Source organism: Strix aluco, chromosome 11 (assembly GCF_031877795.1).
Source record: "Strix aluco isolate bStrAlu1 chromosome 11, bStrAlu1.hap1, whole genome shotgun sequence".
Classification (NCBI taxonomy): Eukaryota; Metazoa; Chordata; class Aves; order Strigiformes; family Strigidae; genus Strix; species Strix aluco.
This window is the reverse complement of record NC_133941.1, coordinates 21,695,671-21,723,177: the sequence shown is the minus strand read 5'-3', so window position 1 is coordinate 21,723,177 and position 27,507 is coordinate 21,695,671. Positions and strand designations below refer to the sequence as shown.

At 39.2% G+C, this 27,507-nt stretch overlaps 1 protein-coding gene across 2 annotated transcripts; it reads left to right on the top strand.

Moving 5' to 3' along the window:
- Positions 1-788: 788 nt before the first annotated feature.
- Positions 789-25,697, top strand: TAMM41 (TAM41 mitochondrial translocator assembly and maintenance homolog). Of its 2 annotated transcripts, XM_074836657.1 has the most exons (8): positions 789-977; positions 2,344-2,523; positions 4,268-4,360; positions 9,249-9,399; positions 12,171-12,316; positions 14,513-14,678; positions 17,590-17,652; positions 25,595-25,697. In XM_074836657.1, exons 1-8 carry the CDS (start codon positions 840-842, stop codon positions 25,669-25,671), a joined length of 1,014 nt encoding a protein of 337 aa, XP_074692758.1. In that variant the 5' UTR covers positions 789-839; the 3' UTR covers positions 25,672-25,697. The 2 variants fall into 2 exon arrangements, with proteins under 2 accessions (XP_074692758.1, XP_074692756.1); XM_074836655.1 differs by lacking the exons at positions 14,513-14,678; positions 17,590-17,652; positions 25,595-25,697 and adding an exon at positions 23,319-25,587 and having other exon boundaries at positions 12,171-12,322.
- Positions 25,698-27,507: the final 1,810 nt, after the last annotated feature.

The window sequence follows — 27,507 nt, the reverse complement described above, 5'->3', positions numbered from 1 at the left end:
CGGCACAAACGGGGTATTTTGAAAGCCATAAAACCGAGGAAGATAAAACGTGATCTTTGGGAAGACAGATGCAGGGAAGCATAAAATCGTGAGGAAACATGATACACTTCAATCTCGTGAGCCATTTTTATACATTTAGACGCTGAGTTCAGTTAAGTTTATCATGTAGGACTAAAATAAAAACCAAGCCAGGCTCAGCACGAGGACAGTGTGAGACAATCGTGAGCACAAACGCGATGATTAAACGCTGTGGGCTTTCTGTTTTCGTAGCATGGGGGATGCATGAAGGAGTATAAAGCCAGCAACAATTCCCGAGGGGAGCCTCGAATCAGTACAAAAAATGGGGGGGGGGGGGAAGAGGACGAAAAATAATCGAAGAAGGGGCACAGAACTGCGATGACCTAAAATAATTGAACTGAAAGGGGGGTGGCGGCGAAGACGGAAAAGTTAAACCCATCCGCTGAATATGATCTCGCTGCCGTGGCCGGAGCTCCCGCAGCCTCGGGAGGGAGGAACTCAGCCTGAAGTGCGCGGGGCCCGCTCCCTGACACCCCAGCGGCGGGAAGGCCCCGTCCCGGGGCTCCGGGACCCTCAGGGAGGCGCCTGGCGCGGGTCGTGGCCGCCCGCCCCGGGGGTTCCCTCAGCGCCGCCGCCGCCAGCGTCCCGGCCCAGCCCGCAGGAGCCCCCGTGCCGGCCGGCAGAGGGCGCTGCGCAGCGGCGGCGCCGCCGCCCCCTCCCGCCTGCGGCCTCCTCCCCGCGCCGCCGCCGCCTCAGCCGGTGGGCGCGGCTCGGCGCGGCGGGAAGGCGCGTTGGGGCCGGGCGCTGCCCGGGGGGGGGCCATGGCGCTGCCGGTGCTGTCGAGCTCGGGGGTGAAGTTCCGGCGGGTCCTGGCGCACTTCCCTCAGGAGCTCAGCCTGGCCTTCGCCTACGGGTCTGGCGTCTTCCGGCAGGCGGGGGCCTCGGCCGAGCACGGCGAGGTGAGCGCGGCGGCCTCCCCCGGCCCGGGCCGGCTCCTCGGGGACCCTCCCCCCCAGCCCCCCGGGGCCGTGGCGGGGGCGGCCGGGAGGGCCCCCGCGGCTCTGGGCCTTGTGCGTTTCGGTTCCCGGCGCGGCGGCGGCGCCGTGGTTGCGGCTTGTGCGGGGAAAGGGGCTCGGAGCTGCCGGTCCCTCGCCGAGCAGCGGGCTGGCGGGGCGGGCGTCCCGGGCCGTGCCGAGGGGGAGCGCCGGGGCCTCCGCGGTGCTGCCCGAGCGGGGTGCCCTCTCCGTTCCCCTCAGCCCGTGTCCGCGGGCAGCGCCCCTCGCTGCTGGCTTTTGGAAGGAGCCGGGGCTCGTCCAGCCGCTCTGCCCGCTGTGCACAGTGTGAGGGGAACAAGCAAACAACGCTGCCACGCTGAAGTGGCTTTCTTGGTGCTTCCTCATCGTTTGGAGGTCAAGCTGCTTGGAAATAGTAATTTTTTTTTTTTTTTTTGGTGTATGTGTTTGACCTTTTAAAAATTGTTAATAGGCAGTATTGCTCATTACGGCTGGCCTGTTAAACGTTCCCCACAAATGCAACTTTACATGTGTTTCATTTTCCTTTCTGAAAAGAGAAAACCAGAGGATAATTTGAGAGCTCTAACAGCATGTCATCCTCACACAAAACAATGGGAAAAAAAGGTAGCTAACAGACTATATTGGTAGTATTAACTGATTAGCTAAGACGCAGCCCAGAATTAGTAAGCCGCAGACAGAGGTAAGCCTAATGAATTTGAAGTGATACCACTCCACATATTAGTTTGTAGGTGTGAGTTGTAAACTGTCAACTTGTCTGTGTGTAGGGAATGTGTGGACTGATTCCTTCAGAAGAGCAGGGCATGCATTGTACCGTACGGCTCTTTGGAGGTTGGGTTGTTTTGTTGACAAAAGCAAGTGAATACACTAGAAGAGCAGTGTGTTGCTGCCAACTCTAAGCTGACACTATCTGCCCACATTTCCCAATTCATGGCCTTGCATCTTAGAAAAAGTCCTGCTCGTTAGCAGTTCAAGCTGTTCCGCTGAGCTGTGAACTAGGCTGATGGAGATCTCATCAGTGTGCTCTGCTGTTTCAGAAGGTTGGAGGTTGGTCTGTTCATCGGGAGGACTGGAAAATTTTGGACCATCTCTACTAGACTGACTAGAAAACATACCTCATCAGAACCTTTAAACTGTATCTGACATTAATGCTTGTGTTTTGGGTTTTTTCTTTTTTTACTTGTGGAAAATGTGAAAGCTGCTGGTTCGATACTATGTATATCTTAGATTAATATAATTAACACTGGTTGCTTCCTGACATACAAACCCCAACATTTTTCTCCTTTATCCACAGAACAATATGCTGGACTTCGTGTTTGCTGTTGATGACTCTGTAACCTGGCATATGATGAACTTACTAAAGAACAGGAGTCATTATTCCTTCCTAAAAGTTTTTGGGCCAAAACAGATAAGTAGTATACAGAGCTATGGAGCAGGGATTTACTACAATACTTTAGTGCCATGTAATGGTAGGGTAAGTACACATAGTTTGTGTAAATTAAGTCAAATGTTTTGTGTGAAGTACTGGAATGATTGGTTTAAAGCAGATTTCTGTGCAGGAAGTGAATCTTGGAGGTTGTAACTGATCCTTAACTTGTGGTATCTTCAATAATTATGTCTCAAAACTGTTTCACAAATAGCATATTAATTAAAAAGCAAAGCAGCTGCTCTTGCACTTTGAAAGTGCAAGCAACGTTTGGAATTTACAACTAAAGCACTTCAGAAACTGGATTTATTATCCTTATTACTTGCTGTCTGCCAGTTTTGGTGTTTCCAAAGTGTATCGTGGGGAAACAGGGCCTTAATTTCAGCAGTTGACCATAAAGTAATAGCAAAGTGGATTCTTAGGGTTTTTTTGACGTAAAATGTAAATACTTAACATAGCAAGTTGGAATTGACATCTGTGTTGTTTAATGGCTAATGTCCTGACCTGTGAAGCTTGGATGTAAGTAGTAATTCCAAATAAATAGCAATTATCCAGCAAGGCCTACTCCTCCATCTGTGCGTAGACTGTGTTTAGTAAGGAGGAGTGCAGGTGGGAGTCAGGGGAGGGAAACGCTGTGTCTGTCTTGGTGTTGTTTTTGAGTAACTCTTGCCATGTGTTAACAAACTGAACATAGGGAAAGCAAGCTTTTTTTAAGAAAGATGGGAAATGAAATGAAGGACAGTCATGGAAAAGGGCCTCGTGAGCAATATATACCTAACTGAAGTTTCTCAGAGTACACATGGTTGCAATAAGGTTGACTGTGTCAGAATTCTTCATAGAAAGTTGGAGTGGTAGATAAAATAGTCTCTTACGTACTTGCCGTTTTGTTTAAAGGCATCTGTATGAGGCAAGAATATGGGGTTTAAACCTTGTTCGTTTTATGTAAAGAGGGATTTTGGCTTTTATTTTAAGGACCAATGATCTTTGCTATGAAATGTTCTTCTTGGCTCTTCATGCCCTTATCTCATGCTGTAATGACTCAGTAACATCACAGTCTATGGTCCTTTGTTATCCAGAAATTCTGGAGTTAGCTGCCTTGCTGTGGTGATAATCTTCAGAAACTCAGGAACTGCAAATTGGTAACAAAGAGTTGAAAGTTCATCTTTTTTCCAGTTACATAAAATGAACTACAAAATCACAGTTTGTTTTCTAACATCAAAGAGCAAAAGCTCCCTGATAACACACCACACCCACCAGTAACAGTACAAGTAAATGTCTAAGGGTTTTGTTTATTTTAGATCTCTGACAAACTATTTCTTGAGTGTTTTCAATGTCGTAAAGGATACTGTGGATTATTCCAACTATTGTAATGCTTGACTGGTACAAAACTGATTGTTACGTTTCCAAAACTTCTTTATGAACAGTTGTATTTTACGGTTCAGGTCTCTTCAGTCTCAGTGTCGTCCTAGACTAGGTTGCTTTGGGATCTAAAGTCTTTCACTTTAGTGATTGATCCTGGGGTGACTTTATTGTAACTTTGATTCTAGAAAGATCTTGGAGCTGTGCATTTGACTTTTAATTTTTTTTTCCCAGAAGTTTGCATGTAAATAGGAATTTATTTTTATTTACCTCCTGTGTTCATTAAAACAATAAAATATTTTAATGTTATGCATCCAGTTATTTATTGGAGATGTGTGTTCCTTAGAATTAATGACAGTTGTAGTAAGTTTCATGTAGTGAAAATGGTGCATTTATATGTTTTTTCAAAAGCCTTTATTTTGCTTTTTTCCAGATGATAAAATATGGTGTAATTAGCACTGATACCCTGATTGATGATTTACTTCACTGGAAAACCCTCTATGTCGCTGGACGCCTACAAAAACCGGTAACTGTTGGTCTGTTCACTTATCTGCCTTGAAATGCAGAAAATTACAGGGGTAGAAAATTACCAGTTGTAGTTTTAACTTTAACTGGTAAGGATCTATGCGTCAGTAGTGAACAAGTAATCTGCCCTGATTTAGGGGTCTAGTCCTAGAGGGATAACGTCTCGGAAAGGAAGTGAAATGTAGCCCTTAATGATACTCTGTGTTATGTGAAAAAACCCCAAAGGTAAGTATATTAATCACGGTTTTCTGCCTGTAGTAAATCTTGAATAACTGGGCTACGTTAACTCAAAGTCCCTTTAATGTTAAATGTAATATTTACCTTTTATAACAGATTATGAGAGTCACCAAAATTTAACACAGTTTAATAATGGAAATATTTAAAGATGAAAGCTGCTGTGCAGTTACTGTCTAGTTCTTTGTATTGTTAAAGTATCTATAATTGACTGAACCATGTGTTAAGCATGTTGGTTTTTCGCCTCCGTGTTTGTGTCATAAGAAATACGAGGTTTTTGCTTTCCATGCCTGAGTCAGGGTGCTTTCAGCAGATGGCAGCAGTGGGAAGTTAAAAATAAGAGGGGGGAGGGAAAGGAGAGGAAAACCCTATTCAAGTATTAGAAGTTGATTATGCTTTTAACTAAAAATTTAGGGTGAAAGTTTGAATAGTTTGATAGTTTCTCTATCTTCAGAGACCTATTATAGCATGTTACAGGTTAAAACAGCTGTTATCTTTATAAAGAATGAAACTTAATACATTGAGAAAAATAGCTGAAGGAAGAATTCTGAATTTCACATTAACAATGAATAGTGAATATTTATTTTCAGTGTAACTGCGTTTGTTGCTGCTTTGATTTATTTCAGGATTTTTCATCTTTTTAGTATGTATAAATTGTATCTTTTGATTAAATTCAGTGGGAGTACACACTTGCACAAGAAGGCAAAATTCAGTATTTTGTTCAGTTGCTAACAAGACAGAAGAGATATCTTCATGCATATTTGTTTAATAGATAGAAGAAGAAATCGGTCCAAATTTATTTTCATAAAGCTCTCAGGAATTTGCATTGAGTAAAGATTGCGGGACTTAAACTAGAATTTGACTGAAAGATTACTTGGTGAATGTTTAAACTGTCTCTTCCTGTAGAATCTATAAAATCGCTACCTGGGATTTTGAATGTTATAGCATGTTGACCAAAAATTTCCAAATAATTTGTTTAGATCTGTTATATGGGTTTCAAATGCCTGCTGATTCTGGCTTCACAACCCATTTGGTGTTGTGATATACATACGTTGTAAGTGGTAGTGATAGAAAGCTATTTTTACCTCCTTAAAAATGTACAGTAAGCCTCTTTTCGAAGGGACACAGGGTTAGGTTTGTTTCCTTATACGCTATAATCTCTTACATACCATTTGCCATTTGTGCTAGTTCTTTACACAGCTGACTGAAGCCAGATTAATATCGTTTAACAGTTTGTTTGGGAATTTTCTCCTCACTCTCATAGAGAGGAGGAAGAGCTCAATGCCTTTCTGGTGTTCCATTACAAAGCTGTCACTCTATGAGTGAAAGCTATCCAAGCTGTTCTAGCACATGAGCTAAAACATTTGCCCTGGCTTGAAAATCTTGGCTTAATTTTCACTGGAGGTTTTGTTTCTGTTATATAAACTGGTTGCCTTGACCAAGTAATCTTTCCAGAATGTTTGGCAGAATAGATGGAGTTTGGAATTGCCACTTAGAAATGCTAACTTTTCTTCCCAGGCTTTTTTGTTTGTGTTAAAAATTTATTGGCTTTTCATCCTACATGAAATCTATAACACTGATTAGCTAAATTTCCATTTAACTGTATTGAAAAATTGAATAAACATAGTTGTAATTTCTCCACAACTGACAGGTTTCCTGAAAAAAAAAAAAATGCTGCTCTACCTGAAAAGTAAAATAAATAAGCACAAGTGACAAATAATTGGTTTTCAGAGGAAGAACATTTTAAAAAGCATCTGAAGTCTTACTGAATTTTTGTTAAACATAGAGTGTAAGTAATTGCTTTTGTGTAAGCAGCTGTATTTACTGTTGTCCTGGAGAAACTATTAAGAAAAGGAAGTTTTTAATAAATTGTAGTGAGGTAAGAGAGGGAGGAGTAGGAATAGTGTATAGAAATATCTTGTACTTTTTATAGAGGTCTTGGGAAGTTTAGGTTTTTTATATTCTAAAAATTCCCACGAAGGAGTGACAGAGCACATACTTGTTTACAGAATTTTTCCGTTGTCCAAATTTGTAAAAACATCTTTTGAAAGAGAATGGAGAAATCCTCTTATGATATTTAGCAGAGGGTGGCTGTGGCTAAATGGCAAACTGGAATAGTGCTTTTTGACACCTTTCATTCTAGAATAAGATGGTCTTTGTGTATTTTGTTTGCCTGTAAGTATCTTTGTTTACACATGCCTGCAGTTTCTTGTGTATGAATTTTCTAGCAGTAAAGGTAGTGCATTTCCTACTTTAAGCTGTTGTGATGATTGAGGATCATGCTTATTTATAAAATTGAATATATTCCTCACTTTAGTAATTTTAAAATCTCTACTGTTAGTTAACTGAATTCTCTGTATACTGTAAAACCAGAATAAATTGGCTGCCTCTTTCCCCCTTACGTGAATAGTTATGATCATAGGTTCTCCGTACTGTGAAAAATCCTTCCTTAACTTTGGTACTCTTTCAGATTTACCCCAAGAATCAACATTCATCCTTGTCATACCTGAGTGGTAACTATTGCACTCTGTCTTCCTGGGAGATTTCTAGCTATCTGAGCTGTTTAAAATCTGTTCACAAATGGTATTACTACTGCAGTGTTTCAGGTGTTCAGATTTTGAAGCCTAGCATATTATTTCCCTTTGAAAAAATTCTTGTTTATGTTAGGGAGTATTTTTAGCAGAGGAGGAGATTATTCCTTCTACCTCACTAAAGCAAGTTCATGGTTTTTCATGGGGAGGAATAGCATCTCTGCTGAGTTCCATGTTTTAAAAGGCTCTAACTGTGGTGTTCTTAAAATGTGTCCATAACTTGCTGTTATTTCCAGGGCTAGCCTAAGGTATGAGCAGTTTGTGTGACTGCTTGGGGTGCCGCAGACTTCTCTTTTCTGTCTTTCTTTAGAAATTCCCTGTAGCAGCAAGTTATGAAAGTACATAGAAGTGAGTTAGTTGATAAGATTTTAAATAATTTATCCTCATGACCAGCCTGTCTTGTTTATTGGATCTTATTTGAGCAAGTCTGTATGCCTTCAGTAAACTTCTACCACAGTTTTCAAGGAAATAAAATCTACTCTGGGCAGATGAATGTGTGTATTTTCATGTGTTTTGTCATTGTCTTTCATTCTAATGCTAAAAAATAGAGAGTAATTTGCAGGAGAGGTTAGAAGGAATTCTGAAATGTTCGCTTGTACAATGAACTCTTTATTTTTAAAATGAAAATCAAAGAAGGGAAAACTTCCTTCGGAAATTCACCCCAGATCAATTCCAGACTGTTGTGTAGATTTGATGTTAGACAAACCTGTGCTTTAGAGCAGAGTGATTGAAACAAGCAGCCTCTATACTGTTGGATGCACCATCATACCAAAACGAGATATTGTTCTAGTTTTACCCCTCTTAAAGACTTCGCTGTGCTTTGTATATAGTGTTGGCCAACCATGACATTGCTTTGTCAATGTTCTTTCTATAAGAAGAATTTTGTGTAGCAGGTATGTCTGATTCTCATACTTCCTTTACTGAATCTGGGTTAGGTTTTTTTCTTCATTAACAGAGTATTTATATTCCTAAAGGAAAATATTTACTTGAAAAGGATACCTTAGCTGTCTCCAGGTTATATGTGGGGACAGAACTTCAGGTAATACTGCAACTCATTTGTGTGTGAATGGTCTTCAGGGAGAAAAGACAAGTTGGATGCATTTGTTCATAACTGCCAGTGGGTTTGTGTTTTAAGGTATTCTAGAGTAAACAAATAATAAGAAACTGCTTTTTATAAAAAAGGTAGTATTGCTTAACCAGAACACTTGAAAAAGACAGAGATTTGCACTGAGCAGGTATTCTTGGTAGAGTTGTTTCTGAAAGAGCATAGTTAGCTGTGTTGTAAACCAGGCTGACTTCATGTGTCTGATGTTCTATAATAATGTTTCTATATTCAGTTCTTGATAAAGATCTGCTTTTTATTCCACTATATTTCCATATCCTAGGTGACTGAATTCTGTAGTTGGTCTTGAACAGTTTGAATGTTTCCGAAAAATAAACTTTTCTGTGTGGCATGTAGAAGCAGTCAACTTCATGAATATGTGAAGTTTCCATTGAGTTCACATTCTGCTCGTGCAAAGTGCAAAATAAAGCTCTGCTTCTCCTAGGAGGACAACTAATGTCTAAGAAACTACCTGAAGTGTATGATTGAGGAGTCCTCTATTTAAAAAAAAGTTAAAATAGAATGAAGATGAATAGGAAAACTTACCTCTTTTTCTGGTATTCCATTCTCTTTCAGTGTGACAGTGGTCTTTTTTTCTTACTGCATAATTACATACAAAGTATTAGTGTTGATGCATTCATACTTACTGTTTTGATTAATCCTAAATTCATGAATACGAAAAGGTGAATAGCTCTTCAGAGTTTAGTTAATGACTGTTGCTTATAGAAGTTCTGAACGTGTTTGTAAAAATAGCCTTTTGTAGCAGGCTGTTAATTCTTGAAAAGAGGTTCTTCTGTCTCCCACTGTGTAAATAAAAGGGGACACTAGTCTTTATTGTAGCATAATAATAGGATCAAATCTTAAATAAATTTCTTATTTATTTTTCATGCTGAATCGAGTAACATCTCCATCTTCAGTAGCACTTTCCTGAAGTCTTGCTTCCAATGACTCTGCTTTTCCAGGTGAAAATACTGACACAGAATGAGAATAGCAAGCTGCAAGCTGCGCTTGTTAGCAATCTGAAGAGTGCAGTCACAGCAGCCTTTCTCATGTTGCCGGAAAGTTTCTCTGAAGAAGACCTCTACATGCAGATTGCAGGACTCTCCTATTCTGGTTAGTATATGGTGTCTAAAGCCGCTGAGGAGAAAAGCTGTAGTTGGAGCTGTTGTATCACAGTAGGAAGTCTAACGTGTGTAATAAGTCATCTGCTCTCTTGCTTTGGGCCTACACTGTTGCGTGCTCCAACAACTGTATTTTAATGCTTGGAAAAACTAATTGTGCTTATAATAGAAAATAGGTATAGGTACATAAGCAAAACTTCTTATATCTGCTTGATATCTCTACAACTACCTGAAAGGAGGTTGCAGAGAGCTGGGCATGAGTCTCTTTAACGAAGTAACAAGCGATAGGACAAGAGGGAATGGCCTCAAGTTGCGCCAGGGAAGGTTTAGACTGGATATTAGGAAGCATTTCTTTACAGAAGGGGTTGTTAGGCATTGGAATGGGCTGCCCAGGGAGGTGGTGGAGTCCCCATCCCTGGAGGGGTTGAAGAGTCGGGTTGACCCAGCGCTGAGGGATCTGGTGGAGTTGGGATCTGTCAGTGCTGGGTTAACGGTTGGACTAGATGATCTTCAGGGTCCTTTCCAACCTAGATGATTCTGTGATTTATAAACAGCTGTCTATGAGTGTCTGAATATGGCGAAATAATGGGTTTTTTGCCTGTTTTTATGGGTTGTATTTTGGTTTTAATGGTTCAAAACCTTGGGAAAAGTTTTCTTTCCACTCTAAGTGTAATGTTGATGCATCTGATAGTCTGACACATACTTTGTTATCTCTTTTTGAATATGCTGTGTTTAAGGTTCTTATTGAGTTAATTTGGTAATCCAGATTATGATTCTTCAATGTACATTTAACACTCACCACCTGGTTGGTATTTGTTGACTTTTTTTTTTTGGTAGGAGAATTTCCTCCTTTCTTTAGTTGCGAAATTGGTATCAACTGGTTTGGAAAAAAATTTAAGAAATTACTCCAAATGACTCTTCAATACAAGATTTAATTGTTACAATTTAATTCAGCATTGCTCTTTAAATATTGATATCCTTAATGAAATCCCTATGAACAAGTTTGGCTGGAGTTGTACTTCACACAGCGCGTGCGTTGCTCACATAGAAATGCAAGCTTGGCTTTGTCATGTCCCGCTCAGACGAGGGAGACAAGTGACTCAGATTCACAAATCCCCAACGAATAGTGGACAACAAGTCTCCAAGTCCAAACATTTATTAACTACCCACAATGTACTAATTGAACACACGATAATTGGCTAAGTATATAGCTTTAAAAAAAAAAAAGCACAGGCAGCAGGTAGGGTTTATAAGCTGCAGCTTGGTTCTACTGAGGAGTGTTACTGTTCTTTAGGTAGTACCTCTCTAGTAGCTTCAGATCACAACTTGTTCAGCTTTTCCTTAGCAGTTTTCCTCTGAATTGTTATCTACTTGAAAGCGGCGATAACGAGGGTACTGACAGTGGGACGGCGAAGGGTTGCTAACCAGGGGTGTTTGCTACAGGGCTGTATACCTTGCCCCCCTGAAACCTGTCAGGAATGTTGTTAGATTCTTGGTGAGCACTAGTGACCAAGATACTTTTTTATATATCCTTTGAAACAGTGCAATTAGCTAAAAATGTGGGAGCACAGTTACCACGCTGTAAGATGTTGAAATTGCCTCTGCTGTTTGAACAAGGCTAAAGCAATAAGCTCCCAGTTGGGAATGTTCAAGAAACAGGCTGTCAATTACATGTTTGTGGATATTTTATTTTGCTGCCATTTTGCGAAGTCTTAAACTTTTCAGAGGGTGTACTAGTAGACAAAATTGATTTTATGTGTTACTCTAATCGGTCTCCTTGGAGACTGCTGAAAAGAGTTGTTCATGCTTTAATTTGGAAAATGTTTATCCTTTTATTTTTTTATGCAGTTTTTTGAGAGCAGTGAGTCAGTACCATTTATATGGGAAGTGTTTGTTTTGTGGCTTGGCATAAATTGAAATAAACTAAGTAATGCAAGGGTGGCAACTTGCTAGTGACAACATTTATCCCCTGAATGTGGAAAGTGGGAAAATGAGTTGATTCAGGATTTTGTATGTGAGGCACTGAGCCTCGCACTCCTGGTTGGTAACCCTGGAAGCTATCAGGGTAGTACCTAAGTTAGATGAGTGCTCTATAACAGGCTGAGTTTCTTTTCACTTTTTCTCTTTGAAACTTTTCAGTCATGTATCATAAAAGAAAGTGTAAAGGTCAGTAATGTAACAGTGGTGTTAAAAGGAGTTGCTCTTTGAAACTACTGACAAAATACATGGCTAAGAGGAAGAGGCGATACTGTGATCTTACCACGACTGCCATTAGCTGTACTTCAGGTACTGCCCCCGAAGTGCAGAGACAATACAAGTTACTTTCTTTCAGTATTGGAAAATTGAAGGTTATTTGTTTCTGGATACAAAGTACTGGGGCTGGTCAGTTTGTTTAGTAATCTGTTGAAACTGCATATACGGATGCAAAGAATATAGCTGTGTGACTGCGCTTTTGAGGCTGAACTTGACAGTTGGAATCTTTTTGTTGTCCAAGTGAAAATGTGGATACGTGGGCGGATGACATTACAGCATGTCAGAGGCCACATAACAATTTGAATCTTATTTTCTGTGCTTGAAGGTATTTGAATAGTATTTTTTAACTATTAGAAGGTGAAGCTTATTGTGGATTATGTAGGCATTGGTAGAATCGGAGGATAAAGTTTTAGATGCCAGCTTTGTACTATGTTCGTTTCTGTTGTATTCTCCTTCTTTGAGTTTTCAGTTTTTTCCTAATGAATTAACTGTTTCTCTTTTCTTGACTAGGTGACTTCAGAATGGTAATAGGAGAAGACAGATCCAAAGTGCAGAACATAGTGAAGCCTAATGTTCCCCATTTTCAGAAGCTGTACAGTAACATATTACAGGACTGCCCTCAAGTGGTATATAAGCACCATCTGGGAAGGCTGGAGGCAAGTGTTCTTCTTCAAAACATTTTTAAAACAAGCAAGTGGAAGTGCTTTATCACTTTGACAGAAGGCAAGAATTATGCCATACACTAAGGAGAGCAGTTGTAGTCACTGTGCTTGCTATTTGTTACGTTTCTGTTGTTTAGTTAATTCTGCAACCAGAAGACTTGCCTTTAATACCAGTCTCTGCATATGTAGTAACTACTGCTCATTTTGAGTATGGGCACAGAACTGGAGCCCTAGCAAGGGAACAAGAGAAGATAATTTTAAAATGTGTGTTCTAATGACTACCATATGGAAAACAACAGTCTAGGAAGTGATGAATAAATGTATGGTTTGTGTTAAAAAGATTAGGCTGTAACTTAGAGGTGCAACTTTCCGCAATCAAAAACTGCATCTCACAAAAAAACCCCCTAGAGTGCTGGTTATGAAGATCAGTTGACTGAACTCAATTGAAATTCTGGCATTATCTTTAAATACCTATACTAAACCCAATTTTTTCATATTATTTGAGAAACAGGTATCCAAAATGGCCAGTATCTTGAATTCCATCTTTCTGGCATAAGGTGTAAGTGTAACATTGCAGTTAGGGGAGAGATGCCACGGTCCTCTTTTTCCTCTTGTAGCGTGCGTGTCTGTGTCCAAGTGCGGGATACGCTTCAACATGAAGTTACAAATAGCGTGGGTTGTCTTGTGGACATGGGTGTATCTATCCTCAAGTCACCTTGGTGATGATCTCACAAATGCCTCCTTTTAGGACATGTCTTTGTTAGAAACTGAAGTGCAGATATAAGCAAGCTTGAGTACAGTAAATAATTCTACTGCAACGCTTTGGAGTACCGCGTAGGCGAATCTGTGTTGTACTGCAACTGTCTCTGTTTTCTTATCAATGTGCTTTTGAACAGTTCAGCGGAAGAAGTATTTCAGTGAATTTTGAAGAGAATCAGTAATGCTTTCTCTGGGAAAATGACTAGTTAGAATAATACTCCCTGTTGTGTTACCTTTAACCAAATCCTGGTAGCATACTACAAATACGTTGTTGGATAATATATCAGTCCATAATTCCCTAATAGACATCAAGGTTGTTGGTTAAGTGCCATCATTTTTTTGTTGATTTTGAGCAAAGTGCTTTAATACTTCATTCCTCACACCTTGGTCTGGTTATTGGCAGTTATTCCCCAGACTGAAGAGGATAACTGCTGTTGGGAGTGCTGTATAACGCAGAATGGAAACCCCTTCTCCAAGTATACGTCTTCAGAGTCACAGAGAAAATTCTTTCTTTAAAGCTTCCTCAAAAACAATTGAAGGCACACACTAGTTCTTACAGTTCTGGTTCAGGCGCGGATTCCTCCCACATAATGTTAAGAGCCTGCTCATTGTTGGCTCTGTCTGTAGTCAGTGGGTGATTCATCTGGATATCATTTTCTCCCCATTGACTAAAGGGAGTGTATAGGGCAACTAGACTTCTGTCTGATGTGTCCATAAACTGTTTAAAAAATTGGGCGGGGGGGGGGGGAATCGAACTCTTCATATTTTCCTCCAGTTTTGGAGAGATTTGCTCCATTATGCATTTTTCAGTATTTGTGCTTACATTTGGTATAAATGTGTACAGGCCTGCATGTTGGTATCATTGTATTCAAAAAAGGGTCATTGAGTTTCTGATTTAGATTGGAAAATGTGGAATGAATGTTTCCTTCAAATTATACGAACCAGATGTGGTTTGAGTTTAAAGGAGAGAAAATGTTTTTCAAAGGAAACTTGAAATGTGTGTGTATAGTTTGATTATATTCAGGCAGAAGAAACTGAGCTAAGTGGTCTTTTGGGAACTTTTTTTTTTCCATTGTAGTGTACTTATGTTTCCAAAGGAAATTAGATGGAGCAGAAATGATACAGTTTCAATGAAAAGTTGCTTGCAGAGGCAGCAAGATCATGTGTGTACATTAGTCTTCCCTTGGATAAAAATTAACATCTTTGCACTGAGTTATTTTTCAGGTTCAGAACTGAGGTACTGCATTTCCCAGTGCTTGGGAAGTTTTCTTTAGCGTGGTCAATGACTTTTACAAGTGAAATGGATTGTGTTCTTTGAGATGTTTATCAGAGGTCAAAGATAGTCAAAAGACTTTTTTGACTTGCTTGAAAAAGAGAACTTACTTTATTAACACTGAATGTTTTTACTGACTTATTTTTTATAACATTCAGATTGATAAAAGTCCAGAAGGTCAATTTACACAACTAATGGCTTTGCCAAGGACTCTGCAACAAAAGATAACTTCTCTGGTAGACCCTCCTGGAAAAAACAGAGATGTGGAAGAAATTTTACTGCAAGTTGCCCATGACCCAGAGTGTGGATTTGTGGTACATCAAGGTAGGCTAGATCAGTGCAAATAATCTCCTTTAAGACATGTTAGATATACAGATTTATTTTATATGTTCTTCTAATTCAGGAGGATGACTTACAGAGGAGGATGAAGAAAACAAGAGATTAATCATGAGATACATTCCTAAAAGCATGGGTTTGGATTTGTCTGATTGCAAACAGGTTATCTGAAATTCTAGCAAATAGCATTCCTACTGATATAGAAAGATATGTTTGATTTGTGTCCTGAAAGAAGTAGTCTTCAGGAATTAGCGTGGCCTGCTTAGACCATCTAACTCTATTTGGGATGCTTACATCTTTAGGTTTTCATTGGCTGGCATAACTTCATCTAAACACTAAGCTATATATCCTACCAGTCATACATTGCAATGCTAAGTTAATTTTCTGGCTTTCTGACATTATCCTTCCCAATCATCATAGTCCAGATACGTGAACTCTGGCAGAGAACTCAAACTTTGAGGAAAAAGGTTGAGGTGCATCATCACAACTTCTCTGAGGCAAGATTATGTAGTACGAGGAAGTTAAAGCTAATGCTGCAGACATCAGTGTTTTATTATACTGCAGAAAAATGAAAACACTTAGTATTTGAATAGTCCTTTACATCTCTAAAGAACTTGATGCATCTTAGTTCCAGGTGGCAAATTTTGCAAGTTTCTTGAGCACAGCAGAAACTCTCTAGACACCCAAGAGCTATTAGACACTAGCCAACTGCTGAGGGAGCTGTTATGCTGATTTCTGCTTGGTGGGGGAAAAAGCTCCTGAGAGTTGCCATTCTCCATTGACATTATAGGATGAATTCACCTGGTGTCCAGCTTCTTTCATGTCGATTTATGGCAGCTTCTGTGCTGTCATGGCTGGACTGTAACAGTAACGTGGTAATAACCAAATCTGGGAGCAGGAGCTGCAGTGTTGTGAGCTGCATAAAACCATAGAATGGTTTGGGCTGGAAGGGTCCATCTAGTCCCACCCCCCTGCCATGGGCAGGGACACCTTCCACCAGCCCAGGTTGCCCAAAGTCCCGTCCAACCTGGCCTTGAACCCTTCCAGGGAGGGGGCAGCCACAGCTGCTCTGGGCAACCTGTGCCAGTGTCTCACCACCCTCACAGGGAAGAATTTCTTCCTTACATCTAATCTAAATCTACCCTCTGTCAGTTTAAAACTGTTATGCCTCGTCCTACCCCTACAATCCCTGATAAGGAGTCTCTCCCCACGTTTCTTGTAGCCCCCTTTAAGTACTGGGAGGTGACTCCAAGGTCTCCCCAGAGCCTTCTCTTCTCCAGCTGAACCCCCCCCAACTCTCTCAGCCTGTCCTCACAGGGGAGGTGCTCCAGCCCCCTGAGCATCTTCGTGGGCTCCTCTGGACCCACTTGAGCATGTCCATGTCCTTCTGATGTTGGTGCCCCCAGAGCTGGACCCAGCACTGCAGGGGGGTCTGACAAGAGCAGAGCAGAGGGGGACAATCCCCTCCCTCGTCCCGCTGGCCACACTGCTCTTGATGCAGCCCAGCACATGGTTGGCTTTCTGGGCTGAGTGCACATTGCTGGCTCACAGTCAGTTTTCCATCCACTAATACCCCCAAGTCCTTCTCTGCAGGGCTGCTCTCAATCCGCTCATGGCCCAGCCTGGTTTTGCACATACAGTGTGAGAGCTCCGAGTTGCCCACCCTGAGTTAACTGTCCTTGCAGTTGTGTTTATGTAGGGTATTGCAGGCATGGCTGTGACTGTGGACTCTGCACAGTGGTGCAGCAGTTCAGTATCAAAGCACTGGATAGATCTAGTTTTAAGCCAAGCATTTTATGCTCTTAGGAGAACAAATAAAACCCCCTCTTTCACTTTTGTGGCCAAAAGATTTTCCTAATTCAAGAATCTAGGTAAAGGACACGACAAGCCAGCTGCTAATCCTACAAGAGAAAGCTGATTACTCAAGTTGAATTGCAGTGTCCCTAGGCATTCTGCTAGCTCAACATGATTTGTTCCCTTTCACTCCCTATCCTTATCTCCCCAAATTATTTTCCAGTGGAATATTGTATCCCCCTTACTTATTCATGGATTTCCCTAAGCTTTGTTCTTCATCATAGAAGTAGCTTTGAAACAAGATTTTAAAAATAATATTTGAAATTATATTCTACATTCTGGTTAATGCAGAAGAATAACTTTCAGTTTGGAAGACTAACTCTGGGACTGCATTTCTACATTTTTAATATTTAATAATGTGCAGTAGTTTTGTTCTGCACTTATCAGTATGCTTTTATATATATGTATTAGAACAGATAAAACTTAATACTTTTCAAAAAGAGTTTTAATGTTCTATATACTATTCCATTAATACTTAAGAACCACTGGACAATGAGAACTGAACGTGCCACAGTGCAAAGTGGTAAACAGGCTTTATCTCCAAAAGCTGATAATTAAACAAAGCCAGATAAACACTGCACATCGTAGGCATCTCTACTTGATCAGAGAAGTGCAAAATCCCAGTTTCATATTGAAGTAAACGAGTATAATTTGTTCTGCTCTAGAAAATTAATCTACCAGCACTTAGATGAAACAACTCGGAATCCTTTGTGACTGATCATCTTAGTAGAGAAAAAATGGGAATACTAAATAAATTAATTTGATCACTTCCTACTAGTTGTTACTTGTTTTAATATTGATTTGGGGTTTTTTTTCTGTATGTTACATGTAAAACAAGTTGAAATAGCTTAAAGAATGCTTTCAATTAGTATGACAAAGCAGAACAAACAAACTTTCTCAGCTTAAGTGTATGTTTTACTTTCAGGCTGGCTGGCTTGATTGTATAACTGGAGAAATATTTAACTTTTTTATGTTTGTTGGGGGATAAAAAAATCCCCACAAAACTGCTAAGATGGGTAACATCTGTGTGCTTTTCTGTCTGCAGGCATTTCAGGAATTGTGAGATCTTCCAGTATAGTGCAGAGTGCTAAAACCATACTAACAGCTGGTAAGAATGTGTGTGATGTCTATCAACATAGGCCTTCTGATTTCCCAAAGTAAAAATTATAGGGCCCCAAGACTGTCTTCTTACAGGAGGTTAAAGAATAAACTTTTTGTGTGTCTGATTAAATATTATTTTATTTTCCAGGGGCTTTCAAAGCAGAAGCTTTATATAGCTATTGAGAAATTGTAAAATGTCAAAAGGGTTTGGAGTCTGTATGACTCTTAAACAGACAAACAAACGAAAACCCCCAACAACCCGAAAGTAACAAAAAACCAACTTCTGACTTCAATTTCATTTTATATGTGGGCCAGATTTGGCTCATGTGCACTAGTTCTGCTCTTTTTGTATTAAAAAATTGAAGAAATTACTTTATAATTCAGTTTCTACATGTGGATGGATCCCTAAATGATCAGCACATAGTATTGGTGTTATGTAGACTATAAGATTATTTCATCATAAAATAAAGGAGGGGATGCGTTTTGAGGGAGAGAACTTTGACAGAATCCGCTGGTTTTATCAGGCTCAGAAGACAGGTGTGTATTTGAAGACAATACTTGGTGAGCATTGGATATTACTGTAAGTCATACTTCAACATTAATTACTTCAGAAAAAGAGCTGAGTATTAAAAAGTCAATGTGAAAGAAGGTGTAGAAGGGAAAAAAAAGGATTTGCTTGGGTAGAAACCTGGGAAAACTAGGGATGCTTTTCAGCTATCAAAGTCTTCCTAACTGAATGTAAGTTACTGCCAGTTACATAGCTGGAGCTTCATCCTGTTTTATGAGTTCTGGAATAAATCTAATTTTAAGGTGACCTGATTTTTACATTTTGAAAAGCTAAAAGCACTGCAGCTCAGTTTATAAGAAAGGCTTAAGACCTGAGCTTTCATTTACTTAAAACTCTGATCAGGAGATACTCCTAATGCCTGCAAAGTGAAAAATCCTTGCTGCTTGCATGAAGTTGCTCAAATAATTTTCTGAACTCATTCATACCTATTCCTAATTCTTCCACAAAAGCAATTATATGCAAATGATGTCATTACTGGTTTTAAAAGCAGCTGTATAGTTTCCTACTGAGCAATCCTTACCCAGACTTCTACAGCTGCTGTTCCCTTCCCATTTAGTGTTAAAGTTGGTGGCTCCATGTTATACTTCCTACCTCCTTGTAAAATAAAGAAACACAAGTTGCAGTGTTCAGCACCATTAGTCTGCTGAGTGAAATGAGCAGTACTTTTTATATGCTTCTGTTCATAGTTCTATTAACTGGAAGAATTCTGACAAAACTATTGCCTAACTCAGTAGCTGGAGGAGACTTTAAGGACATAACTCCATCTAAGAAAAGCAAATTTTTATTTATCCGAGTTAGGCAGATTGCAGATATTAGTTTCTAATGTAAGGTTTCCGACCTGATGGTTCTAGGGTTTGTTGTCAAAATTACCTCCTAGTTGTCAAGCCTTCTTGTATTGCAACATGCTGCTTTTAGAAGTATCAGCTTGTAACCTGTTTCTAAATCCATGGAGAGTGGATTTTGTAGAGCAAAATTGGAGAGGAGGGGTCCAAACCAGCGTTACCATGTTGAATTCAGTGCTAGCCTGATGCGTGCAGCAAAGCTGTTTGTTTGTAACTACAAGAGTATGAAAAAAAATAGTTAAGCTTTGTCAGATTATTTATGCTCCCCTCTGTCTCTTCTGATAGAAAATCTCCTCGGAATTGTTAACTCCATGTGTTATACAGTAATATGGCCTATATTGTTCCTAGGACTTTTGGGGTCTCCTAATGCATCTTTTAGTAGGACTTGTAATTTTTACCATGTGTTCTGTTTTGTGCACCTGAAACTAGGTATTTGTGAAATGCCTTTTCTTTCCTTTGTCTTAATTGCTTTTTGGTTTATATATATAGTGGCTTTTTTTTTTTTAAAACAAACTCTAGTTGTGTTTGAACCAGCCAGTTACATAGAGTAACTCTTATATCTCAAACTATGCATTTTCTAGTAGTGCTTGTAGTGTTGGAAATGCATTTTTTGCAGTTTGATTCAGGTAGAGCAAAGCAATTGCAATCCTTTGCCTCAAACACAAGCCAAATTTGAGCAAGGAGACTTGGAAGTGGTTAGTTTTCTTACTTTTAGCATAATTTAGTTTGTTTTATTTTAACCATATTTATGCATTTCTGGTCAGAATCTGGCCAAAACCATTAGCAACAGAATTCAGGATTGATCTTTTGGGGTTACTCCCAGATTATGTGCTGAGGGAAATGAGTTAGATTTGGAAAAGGACCATTTGTGGCACTTTCTAAGCTCTGAATGTTGTTTAATGAACGCAACGCTTGCCTGTAGAGCTCACCTTCCTGAGTGTTGCTGTGCAGGCCACGCTGGCTGGAGAAGGGGCACCCTGCTGCCTCAGTGAGGATGAGGAGTGTGTCTGTAGCGTGTGCTGCTGCACAGCAAATGTGCTTTGCCTGACTTGCTAATGTAGGCACAGCCCTGCTCCCCGACCAGCCTGGGTGTGGCCCTTACCACAGCACCACCAGCTTCACTCACTGAAGATGGACAGAAGCGCAGAAATAGTATTTTTGTAAGAAAAACCTACATTGTAGTACACATTAAAGAAGAAATTAAATTTAACTGACCAGGGGCATGACCTCAGTATTACTCTGATGTGATGTCTGTATGCTCTCTAGTGATCTTCCCTGGATTTTAGGAGGGATGGGTTTCCATGGGTCTGGGAGTTAGGTAGAAGCCTTTTGCCTGTTTTGTTGTGGGTTTTTTTTTTTTTTAATATTGCCCTCCAAACATTTATGAATGAGATTATGTTAAATCTTGATGTATTTTCTAATGAAGATTTTTCTCCCAATTGCAGTTTCTTAATTAAAAATTTCATCACTAGGGGGCAGGCACTAATGCTGTTCACTTTGCTTTCCCATTTTGTGGGGCTCTCACTGGCTAATATTCGTATAGATACATACTGTACACAGACAAGACACTGTGGCTCCTACATTGACAGTATTTGCTTGATTCATGCAAGGAATTACAGGAAAGTGTTGAGCTTTTAAATTTAATCCCTAAGGGTGGTGTATTTCTTTCCTCATTATTTAACCAAATCTTGTCTAATGTTCTGTTCCACTAAGACCTATTTTCACACTTTCTAGAAGACTTTAGGAAAAGTATTATGGCTCTGTCCTTCAGTTAAGAATCATAGCTAAAATAAAAGAATTGTGAAAGAGATTCATGAAATCAGTGGCTCCATTAAATAAGTTCTGACTATTTTTCTTGCTCTTCCTAGTAACTGTGCAAGTACTTTTGTCCTATGTCTGCTTGCAAAAAAAATAGTTTTCATTACATTCTTTTTGAAATGTAACGGGGGACACAAAATGATTTCCTTAGCCAATTGTTTTATCTTAACAAAAAAATGAAATGCCTACTCTCTACTCTGTAGCATGGTAGTCCCATGTACAGCATGTTTCTAAATTAAATCAGGAATAGTTGCTGCTGAGATGGCAGGCTGTCTATTAACGGTATTGGCAAGGAGCACAAGCAAAATAAAGAATTTCAACCCATTTAAGAGAACTTTTTTCATCTTTCTCTACCAATGTGGTTTTAAAGTTGAGCTCAAGCTCTATGTTTTTGTTTGTTGTTAAATGCCCTATTTAGTTTTTGAAAATGTGCCTATGTATTTCTTTGAGTCTGTGGTGAGATTGCCTCTCTGTTTCCCATTAGAGATGGCACCATCATTTGATTTATTTTACCACATAGCCAGAGTCTGCATGGTCTTTGGGAACTAACTCTGAAGTTCTTATATTTAACTCCTCTGAAGGAGATGTTGATACTTCTTTAGCTTAGATTTCTTCTTTACATCTTACTAGAGGAATGCTGCAAGCCTTGAAGACTTCTTATAAATAAAATACTGTGAATTAAATCATCAGTTGAAGCAATTGTTCAAGATACTTTTGAGTTAGCGCAAATGCTTGCAGCTGCTCTGAATAACATTTGTTTTCTTAGAACTGGGGTATTAGTATACTATGTCTTCAAGGAATTTATTTTTTTTAACTATAAAGAACAGCTTTACATATAAAATATTCTGTGGATTTGTGATAACTGCTGTCTTCATCAGCTGCCTGAGCAGATACTGCATACCACTGCACTTCACTGTAAATATGTGTAAAAAGTTTGCGTATGTCTGTACATGACACACTAACAGTATATAACTATTTGCCTCCACATGACAGGTCTTCAGCAGTATATGCATTAGTCCTTCTTTTCAATGGAAATGAAGAATACTACAGCCAGGCATATCTACAAGGAAACTTTGGGGGACTTCTATTATAGCCAGATTACTATCTTGCAACACTAACACTTACTTCCAAAAAAACGAACATGGATCGTTAAGTAAAACCAGATACAACTTGTGTTGACACTGAAATTTTGTGGTCTTGATTCCATGTGCATTAGGTCTTTGTTCTGTATCATATAGTGGAAAAATCTAAAGGGGAGGTGGAACCACCAAGTCATAGATTCATAGCTAAAGTAGAAAGACATTTTCATGTGGTCCAACTGCTTCAGATTCTGAGACTGAGCCATAATTACAACCATTAACTTTTACTACAGATGTGACTCATCACCCTGAGGGCTGCTTTAAGAAACCAGCTGTATGTATAAACCTGTATTTTGCTTTGTAGCATGATGTGCTAGGGCAGAAATGTAAGCATCTTATTACATAAGGCTGTAGTGGGTGGAGTTCAGTAGAGTGCTCCCTGCAGGGGGAAAATATGAAGGGGAAAAATCTCTTTACATTGAGCTGCTGCAAGAGGCAGAGTAGGTTGGCAGGCTCATAGAACAAGCTGACTTGCAGGCTGCAGTGCCAGCGCTGTTAATTATGGTCCTGCAGGGCTGTATCAGCTGTGTTACTGTTGATTTGCCACATGCTATGTGCTGTGCTTCCAGAAGTTCACTGACTTCATTGGAATGGCAGAACAACATCGATTCTGGCAGAGCAATTTCAGTATTCGAGGGGCTGTGTCCTGCAAGTATAGTACCTGGGAGACTGGAGGGTAATTTTCAAAGCCATACGGTTACATAGTTTTAACTTTGGAGATTGGAACCACTTCTTTCACTTATGTGCTATGCCTGAGCTTACTCTGCCCTTATTCTGCAACTGGAATTCTTACGCTGTGTGCAATTTTAATGCAGATATGTGAGGCGCTTCAGATTTTACATGATTATTTACTTGTTATTTGAGATACTGCAAAGAAAAGCCCATCGTGACTTCATTAGCGTGCTTGCTTTTTAGCAAAAACCTATTAGATATGGAAAAGTTTGAGCTTGCGTATGGGATGCACATGGTTCTGTAAGTTGAAAATATATGTATGGATGATTACTTACAAAAGGTAAAGTTAAGTTTATTTAAATTGCAATTAGAGACACAAGAAGTGCAAAACTGATTATATATAGCATATTTGTTACAGGCTTTTTACTCTCCATCACATTCCTTCAGAAATAGAGCATGCACTTTTCCTTATTACTGCATACTCACTTGAATTCTTGTGACTCTGTACTGCTAATACTGAATGCATCTTGCACTTAAAGTATTTTATCTTAATTTGATTACTTTCTAAGGTATTTTCAAAGTCAAATATTATCATACCCTTCTTCTCCCCCCCATCACAAAAAAAAAAAAAAAGAAAAGTCCAGTGCAGTAGATGCCTAAACCTGGGTCTGAGTTGCTCATTTGTTCCAGAAGATCTTTCCTTGTCTTCTGGTGTGTCATACTTTGTGACTTTTGGCTAAATTGCTTCTGCGTACTTTGTCAGTCCTGTCAGGTAAACAGTGTTCTATTAAATAAACATAAGAAAGATTGTAGTAAGTATAATGTACCATACTTTTTAATCTCTGCATGTAAGTGTCAAATTTAAAGCTTTTTCTGCAGCATTAAAAACTTGCCTTTTCAGTTTTGAATTTGTAAGGGTGTGATTAGACTCTGGTGTAATCTGAAAAGTCACTCTGTGTTTTATGTTGTATTTTTTTGTTTTGAGGTGGGTTTTTTTAATCAAAAAAAGCTGGAAGGGGGAAAAGTAAGTAGCTCCACTGGCAAGGATCTCAGAACTCTGCTGAAATGCCAAGACTAATAATATTTTGTTTTTAAGTTTTCAAATACTAGATGACTAAACCCAGCAAAAGTCTGTCTTTTTTTACGCTAGGTCTGTAAGACAAAAGCTCATCTTTGGTGGAACTTCAGAAAGTGTTTAACTCTAATGGTACACTTTACAAACTGTGTGTGAGTCATCCTCAGTCCCTTTGTATCTAAAATTTATAAAAGCTTGGAGGCAATGACTGCTGCAAAGTCCCTCTGAATCTTTATGAAAATTGAGAAATGCTTTCCTCCTTTGTAGGCCTAGCGATGGTATGGTATTTACCAAAGTTCACTACTTGTGGGCTACTGCAGGATGATGCTATGACAGTTAGTCTGGCTTCATGTGAGGTTTATTATAAACAAGTGACAGGTAGGTTACTCTGAAGCAAAATTGGTCCAGACGACATCCCTGTGACAGGGTATTCCCACTGGTGTCCATGGTGTGCTTCTGATATTGGCACTGTTGCCAAATTATAGCTGTTTGTCATAATCTCGTTATTTTTGCTTCTTTCAGTTCACCTGGGTATATGCCTTATTAATCTGGTTTTCCATACCCATCATCATTTCAGTATTATCTTTTTTTACCTAAGGACACAGATGTCATTTCATTATGCAAGTTGAGCAGTTTTATTTTCTTGGAGATGTGCAATTCTCTTTTGAAATGGTAGCTGCCATTAGTTCAGATGAGGCAATAACAAAATATTCAAGGAGGTTATAATGTACTTTCCAACTTGCTGAAACCAGAAGAGATTTCCACCTCAACAGTCAGCAGCACGTTTCCTATGAAAAAACCAATGTTCTGTTTCCATTTTTAGTTCACAAGCCTTTGCATAGCAATGTTCTGGGTTTGTTTGTCCGGGAAGGCTGCTGGTGGTGTGCAGTGTTTGATTACATTTAATCAAGATGGGCATCAGTGTGATGCTTCTCAATTCTAACTGTGTAGAACTGGCCTACAACAAGGCGACCAAGTGCCTGATGTCTAGCATGAAGCAAAGCTAACTGAAAGCTGATTAGCAGACGAAATTGGTAAAGTAGGGTTTGGAAGTATAAAGCTTGTTGCCTACCAGTCATGCAGAGTTTGCTTGTCTTGCTTGAGCAGACTGTTCTTTTGTCCTTGTTCACCCCTCTTTCTCTCTCTCCTTCCCCTTTATCCCTTCAGTAAAATTTTGGCTGCACATCTTTGGGCATAGCTGTGGTTCTTGATGAGTCCCAAGAGCCAAAATTCTTTGATAATTAGATTCTTCTCACTGATGTGGCCAGCACACCTAACAGCCGGGACTTCTCTAAATAGTCCTGCTTGGGCATCCTGCTGCAGAATGTAGTCTGTCAGGTTGCTGGTGTCCATTACCAGGCCAGAGTACAATCCTACTCAGCTGGACGTGCCTCCTAGCAGTAGATCCGAAAGGGCTTGAAAAGCGTAATGTATTAGTTTGGTGAGGCTCTGCGATAGACACAGTTGGGTTAAAAGCCTTCATTTAGGAACAATGATGTAAATCAGAAGTTCCCCTCTGTACTAGTTCAGAGTTTTATCATGAAGCTCTACATTTGCTATACCTTGGTCATTGTCTATACAGTGTGCTTGTATGCAACATCATCAGGCCTTCAGAATGGACCTATTCTATTTCTCATGCTTTGATACTATTAAAAGTAATTTTTTTGTGTCATTATTTGCTGTGTTACGAATGTGACAAAAAGATTATTTGTATGTCTGCCTGATGGATTAGGTTGTCATTCTTCCAGGGAAATACTTAATGTAAGAACCTACTATTTGAATTAGCCTTCCTAAATGTTGATATTTTCTGGGTTTTGTGTCTGTTTCTTTTTTAGGGGCAAAGAAATCTATAACTTACAGTATGAAGAAATTATATAAAATGACAAAGGGATGGTTAAGGAAGACATCTTGAGTCTTGACATACTGTGTATGGGTAAATGGTACTTTCTCTTTAAATATTTTGCAGATGTTTTGCCTACTTGAGAAGATTGAAGTGTGTTTAAGCAGTCTGTCTTAATAATTTACATGCCCAATTTTACTACTAAAGTAGGAATTTTTGTTAATGGGGGAAAGTTTGATGGTAATAGGGCAAAGGAATTATACTCTGTAAATACCAAAATGGATTTTTCTGTATACTATAGCTTGGATTTTCAGAAACCCTGAGTAAAAAGGATTGATTGTACATATGAATTAAAACCAAAGCTACTCATTGTCTATGTATTGCTAGCTTTATTTTCCAAAATACCCTCAGGCTTTTTCAAAGTATTCACTGTCCCAATTTTACTTCTGTCAAGGACTTACAGAACCGGAGAGTCCCTTGAGTTTTAAGTAGGTATGAAACTGTCCTCTCAAAATACATTATGTCTACACTTACAAGTTCATCCTTAGACTTCTTCTGAGGGAGCTTACTGGTGCTTCAGCAGGGTAGACTTCATGAAAAGTAAATTTTTTTCTCAGATGGGTGACATTCTGAATCTAAAAACTTCAACAATGACTTTGCATGGGAAAGAGTGTTTGAAGTGAGAAGCCTGTCAGGTATCAGATCCTTTCATAAAAAAAATGTATGTTCCTTTGATGAGACTGAGATGACAGCTGCCCAACTCATGGCTAAGCACTGTCAGAAGTGTCATAGTTGGAAGGAAAGTCATACTTTCATTGACCTCCAAGACCTACTTGTGCAGATTTATAGAATGTGTGTTGTTGGCAGAAGACTCAAGTGCTTAAAAGTTGAGAATTTTATGAATGAAAGTACCTATTGTTTGATTCTTTGATTTATTTTTTTTTCCCGAAAATACTGTCCACAAAGATTGTTCTCCCTTGCTTAATTAAATTAGCTAAACTAAATAAAATTGGACTTTTACATAACATGTTACATTAATCGTGCCATTAAAGAATGGACATTTCTGGCAGTATTCATGTGTGACACAATAAATTTGGAGCATCTGTTGTAAATATTTTTTGCACTGAGTCAGGTGGGTTTGCTAATTTTAGATGTTTTTCTTAAATAAATTGAGAGAACACTTCATTTTATTTGTGAGAGCGACAATGATAAAAATAATTTAAAGGTAAAAAAAACGGAAATAAAATGCATCTTACCAGATTAGCATGTATTTTTTTTTTTCTTATGTATTGTATGATCAGTAGGGCCATCTCTCAGGCTACATTTCATTTGCTGATCTCACTTAAAAAAAATTATTGGAATAAAATTTGCTGCTAATTGTTTCTAGGGAGCAGTTCAAAGTATAAATTTAAGAAAGACAGAAAATATATTAATATATGTAATATGACTCATTCAAGCATACTTTAATCACAGGGGAACTTTTAAATATTGATTGTTTTAAAATATTTGAGTTTAAAGTGGCAAAATTTGAATCCAGAGTCAGGAAATAAGTGTCCCTTTTTTTTATGTTCTTGGAAAATATTATCACTGTGAAATAGTAGCTTTCTAAGGTCATAGGCAGATTCCTAACACTTTGCATTATCCGTTGATGATAGATCTAGAATTCGTAAGACAAATCACCTCAAATGTCCCTTTTCTGATGTTAGGCTGACTAACTTTTTATGGTGGCATATTCTGCAAAAGAAGTGCCTTCAACTAGAGAATGTTTGTGTGTGTGGTACTAGCATTCTCTGTCCCTGTTAGTAAGAGGCCAAAGTCCCTGGTTTGAAAAGATTATATTGTAAGAAATGGAGCAAGGGAATTTAAGCCACTGCTTAAATTAAATTAACCTTGGGCTTTGGCTGGAAT